Source organism: Quercus suber, unplaced genomic scaffold (genome assembly GCF_002906115.3).
Source record: "Quercus suber isolate HL8 unplaced genomic scaffold, Cork oak 2.0 scaffold_216, whole genome shotgun sequence".
Taxonomy (NCBI): domain Eukaryota; kingdom Viridiplantae; phylum Streptophyta; class Magnoliopsida; order Fagales; family Fagaceae; genus Quercus; species Quercus suber.
Window position 1 is genome coordinate 1010068 of NW_027069674.1, and position 5854 is coordinate 1015921.

The 5854-nt window shown below is 41.3% G+C and overlaps 1 protein-coding gene across 1 annotated transcript; it reads left to right on the forward strand.

Annotated features, from left to right (window-relative positions):
• Positions 1–4174: 4174 nt before the first annotated feature.
• LOC112019233 (uncharacterized) lies at positions 4175–4822 on the forward strand. The gene has a single exon (XM_065779762.1). It carries the CDS (start codon positions 4175–4177, stop codon positions 4820–4822), a length of 648 nt encoding a protein of 215 aa, XP_065635834.1.
• Positions 4823–5854: the final 1032 nt, after the last annotated feature.

Below are 5854 nucleotides of genomic sequence, written 5' to 3' on the forward strand. Positions count from 1 at the left end.
ATAAATATTTTCGCCACTAGTCTTGACTTTGAAAGTTTGCACCTTCAAATCTATCAATCTCATTTACTTGTAGACCTATTTGAAAACAATAAGTTTAATGCTATTAGGCGCCTCTACAAGCTCTAGATTTTAAATAGAATCTAATTATATTCACATAACCTTGATTCAGTAATCCATATTCATATCATCTATTGCCTTTACGTAGGAACAAGGATCAAATTCATATCCTTGTGGAATGATTTCAAAAGTTTATTCCAAAAGTATGAATTTATTTGGTAATTGATAATCCTCTCACTATGATATTCTACCGGTGTAATAGTTATTTGCAGAATAATGTTTTGTGGTATATCTAATACAACCATCTCATTTCCAAATGTGTTTTATAGTTGTCCTACAACAAATTTTGACATTTTTCATCTAGAACGTTCTATATTTAAAAGAGCTCTATTCCTCCTTTATGTATGCATTGACTTAAAAAGTCATTGGAACTTCATTCCTTTACAAAAAAGAGCCCTAGATCATATTATCCTGTAAATAGAATTCATAGATTGAGAATATAACAAAATGATGGTTCTAAAAGCCCATCTTTCACCAATCTTGAATATTATTTAGATTAAGAAGATCTAGACATAAGTGCCAAAATATACAATATCAAATGATGGAAACTTTCTCTTTAAAAAGTAAAATATGCAAATTTCCATCTAAAAAACAATCATGGACAATGCTTAGCTTTACCAAAATGGAAACACTTTCCTTTTAGTCATACTTTTGAGTCTAATTTCCTTTTGGCAATTACTAACGTAACTAGTCCAACTGTTTGGTATTTTAATTTCTCTTCCTACCACCCTTACCTTTCGGTTTAGGTTAAGAATTTGAATTAAATCATATTGATCCTAGCTTTAGCTTTTACAATGTCTTCCGTTGCGTAGAACTCACTGATTAACTCAGATAATATAAAAAGAATTTATTTATTTTCAAAACAATCTGAATTGATTAAATAATTCTAACAAGGACTTGTAGATCATATTCATATGAGATTAACATTTAATCTCTACATCCAAGAATTCCAATTCATTTGAAATAAAACATTTTCATAAAATCATATAAAATTAGAACTCCTTAAGCCTTTCTTAGCGCTCAAAACATTTAGACTTTATATAAAGTCAGTCTAGTACTAACTCATGTATCTCATGTTGTAGTACAATTGAGATAGAAGCCAATGTAACATTTTAGCATTTCAATGGAGACTATGAACACATCATAAGCTATCTTTCATAAGTGTATCATGTATAGGAAATTATGACAATGCTGAATCAAAATATATTTATAAATAGAGTAGCTAGAGAACAAAAAATTGTGACAACTTCAATTTGAGACGATGAACTTAATTACAAGGACATTATATTTTGCAACCACAACTATATAATATGGGACCCATAAAAAACATATTATATTAGGTATAACGACAATCCAATCCCGTAATTAATATTCCTCGGTAGTGAGGTCATACCAATCACTATGATCAAGTTAGAACTATTCTCATTATTAATGCTATCATAGTAACTCTTACCAAACAAAAATAATTTGCCACTCTTCCTTTAGCCTCTAAGTAATAATGGCATAGCTCTGTTAGGAGTTTAACATACACTTAGTCTAGTATACACCATTGCCTAAACTCTATATGAGTCACCAAGTAACTCCACGGCAGTGTAGTCGTTCTCAATGTAAAAACACACTTCATCCATCATTAAGAAGTTTAATATGCAGTACCATGAATTAAACACCCTTTGTAGGGAGCAAAGCATATACGCCAAGGCGAGGTGCATAATCACACTACTATAAACTGGTAATGGAGGCCGTGAGAATCAACCCTTGAATCTCTCTCCCACTAGAAATTTTAAAACAAGTAGATTGTCTTGAAATCATTGTAATCTAATCACAATTTTAACCTTACACATTAGATGTGTTTAATTGTTTAAATTCAATGTGATCTGACTAAGTCACGTCACAGTAGTGTAACGAACATTCACATAATCATAAAGAAGTTTAATCATGTAATCCGTGAAATAAATACCCTCCGCATGGAATGCAAGACTCAAAGTCAAGACAAGGTATCTATTCACATTACAATAAACTTAACAAAAGGGTTATTTCAACACTCTCACTCGTTATTTGGGTTTTTCTTAAATAATTGTGATCCTATCACAACTAATAACCTTGCACTTGTTGAAAATCCTAACCTCATTAGAATCACTAACTAAAATGGAAATCCTAAACTATTTTGGATTCCTTGAACACTAATGAATCAAAAATTAGTTATATAGAACTCTATCCTTAACTTATCTAAATAATAATTCTAATCTCATTAGAAACTATATAACTTTAATTAGAATTTTAATCTCATTAAAACCCTCTAATTAAAATAAATTAAGGACTGTGAATCATACAACAATACCAATCTCATTAGAATGTTTCTTAAAAGAAAGACCTTAAACAAATTAGGACTAAGAGTTCTATTTAACTAACATCTTTGATATATGTACGGTCCCGAGATGACCAGGCCCATTTGGAGCCTTGAGCCCAGGTGCGAATGTTACAGCCCATTGAACCCATTCCCTTTTTCTGCGATGCCAACCTAAAAGCCCACACAGGATGTAGGCCTGGGATTTACCATTTAGTGTATGCTCGGGAAACTATTACCGGACATCATAGACTAAATAAACTGCTGAGCATCCCCATGAATGTGACCGGCAATTCCCTGAAGCATTCCCGCCGGTCATACTCACTGAAATGGGAATCAAGTTCCAAAGCCACCTTCACGACACCCCACTCCCACCTAACCAGCCACTTATAACTGATAACGTTGGACCTCTCATTGCACTAATTACACAAACAATCATAAAACCCCTCTAATCAGAGTACTATAAATAAGAGAAGTATGAGAGTGAAGGGGGGTTTTTTTCTAGTCCTTTGGGAAAATAGAGTGAGAGTAAGAGGAGGAAAACAGATAAACAAGCAAAGGAAGAAAAGTGATCTCATTGGGTCTTTGTGTCGTGAATCACCCATTGTGGGAAACCCTATACCCATTCCTCAAACAAGTTGTGAGACCAAGTGAGGCCTATTCTGTTTGCCCCTCACCTGGCCCGCACAATTGGTGCCGTCTGTGGGAATCTCCTACAGAGCAGTGGTTCCACTGAGACTCATGCACAGGAAAATGTCCAGAAGTAACGCCGAGAGTGGCTCGGCAGGATCTTCCCGGGGATCTTCCTGGCGGGAACAGAGGCAGAAGAGACGCGAAGATCGGGCTAATAAGCAATTGGAAGGACGGTTTGGCCTTGGAGAAAGGTCGTATCAAACAAAGAGGATGGTATCCAACGCTTCAGGGCGCAGGCAGTTCGATGAGAGGGACGAAGAGCTTGAACGGCTGCACAGGTTGGTACGAGATTTGGAGTTGGAAGTGAGAAACGAGCATCGTAGGATGGATCAAGACAACCAAGGGAGAAGGCCCGATCCCAGGGAAGAACAGCACGGAATGGGATTAAATCAGTCAGGATTCCAACATCACCGGGAGTGTTCACGTTCATGAGAGTCCCGTCGATGCCGATACCGGTCGCATTCAAGGGAGTCCCGACGACGACGAAATCGCTCTCATTCCCGGGAATATAATGATCAGGGCTCGGATTCTCCAGAGGGGAGACGGCCCCGAAATGCGGCCATGGATGCGATGAGCCATGCATTGCGCAGGGCAGCTCGGTTCCCGTTCTCGACAGATATTAAGCGGGCGCCTATGCCGGACAGATTCACGCGCCCACCTTTTAATTCGTATGATGGGAAAATAGACCCAGTAGAGCACGTCAGCCACTATATCCAAATGATGTCTCTACATACCCGCAACGATACTCTGATGTGCAAGGTTTTTCCCTCCAGCCTTGGTCCCACAGCTTTGAGATGGTTCAACGAGATGTCCAAGGGCTCCATCGACAATTTTGCGAAGCTGATATAGGGGTTCGGAACCCGGTTTGTAACATGCAGCCGGGAGCCGCAACCGATAGACGCACTACTATCCATAAAGATAAGGGCGGGGGAAACCCTTCGTAATTATGCTAGTCGATACTAGGAGCTCTACAATGAGATCAGCAAAGGGAACGAGAAGATTGCCACAAGCACTTTTAGAATGGGATTGCCCGAGGAATCAAGGCTGAGGGAGTCCTTAACTAAGAAACCTCCCGAGGATATGAGGCAGCTAATGAGGCGCATTGAAGAATATAAATTACTGGAAGATGACAGGATACAAAGCAAAGGCAAGGTGCAGGTGACAGACCGTCCTCGGCAGACAGGTTTCCAACCGAGGACACAGGGGAATTTGAGAATACAAGAACTGGGAGCACCGGTAGGGGAGGTAAACGTGACGTTCAAGGAGCCCGTGCACAAAATCGTGGACAAGATTAAACACGAGCCATATTTCAGGTGGCCAAACCGGATGGGTGGCGACCCCTCTAGAAGAAATCAAAACTTATATTATACCTACCATAAAGAAAAGGGACATACCACCGTGCAATGCCGAGTGCTGAAGGATCATCTCGGACAGCTGGCTAAGGCTGGGCATCTAAAGGAATTTGTGATGGATCCCAGGAATAGAGGAGCGGGTCGAGGCGGCCCACAGAGAGAAAATCCCCTTCCGCCCCTTCTTGGGGTAATTGATGTTATCCACGTTGCCCCGAGGGGCCTTGCTGCAACAGGGGGGAAAAAGGTGATGACAGTAGTGTCAGTGGAAGGAAGTTCAGGCATGTCTCTTCCCGCAAAGAAGCTAAGACCCGCCTGAGAGCCGATCGCTTTCGACGATAGTGATTTGGAAGGAACAATTCAGCCGCACGATGACGTATTGATAGTCACGGCCAGGATAGGCGGCTTCCTTGTCAAGAGAATAATGATAGACCAAGGAAGCAAGGTTGAGGTCATGTACCTAAACCTCTTTAAGGGGCTCGGATTAAGGAACGAGGACCTTTCCAAGTACAGCACACCCTTGGTCGGGTTTGACGGTAAGGTGGTAGTTCCCGAGGGGCAGGTCTCTCTGCCCTTGAATATGGAGGGCAAAGAGGTACTGGTGACGTTTGTAGCGGTTGCTTCCTTCTCCCCGTACACAGCAATACTGGGAAGGCCGTGGATCCATGTAATGGGGGCTGTCCTATCCACTCTGCACGTAAGAGTCAAGTTCCCCACCGATCAAGGTATCACCATGGTACGAGGGAGCCAACAGGCGGCCAGACAGTGTTTAGTCGCGCTAGTCAATTGGAAGAAAGATCAGACCGAGCATGAGGAAAAAGCCGAGCACATGCACCCGTCACCAGGGATTCCTTTATAGTAATTATAGAGTTCGCGAGACGAGAAGAGGACCAGTTGTGCCAAGAATATGGTCAAAGTAAAAGTGTTGCCGGACGAAAACAAGTTCTTTCAGATAGGAGAAAGCATGAAGGATGAGGACAAGGTGGAGACATTATTACTCCTCGTACAAAATGTGGACATGTTCGCTTGGGGCCCATACGATGTGCCCGGGGTGGATCCCGAATTCATCGTTCACAGACTTGATGTAGACCCCACTTTCCCTCATAAGAAGCAAAGGCCGAGGAGGTCCGTCAAAGAACATGTTAAAGCGGTGAAAGCAGAAGTCCAAAGACTAGAGGAGGCCCGGGCAATAAGAGAGATCTATTTCCCGGAATGGTTAGCAAATACCGTGGTAGTGAGGAAGAAGAGTGGCAAGGGGAAAGTCTGTGTGGATTTCACAGATTTGAATCGAGCATGTCCGAAAGACCCGTTTCCTATGCCAAAAATCGACCAGCTAGTAAATGCCATGTGT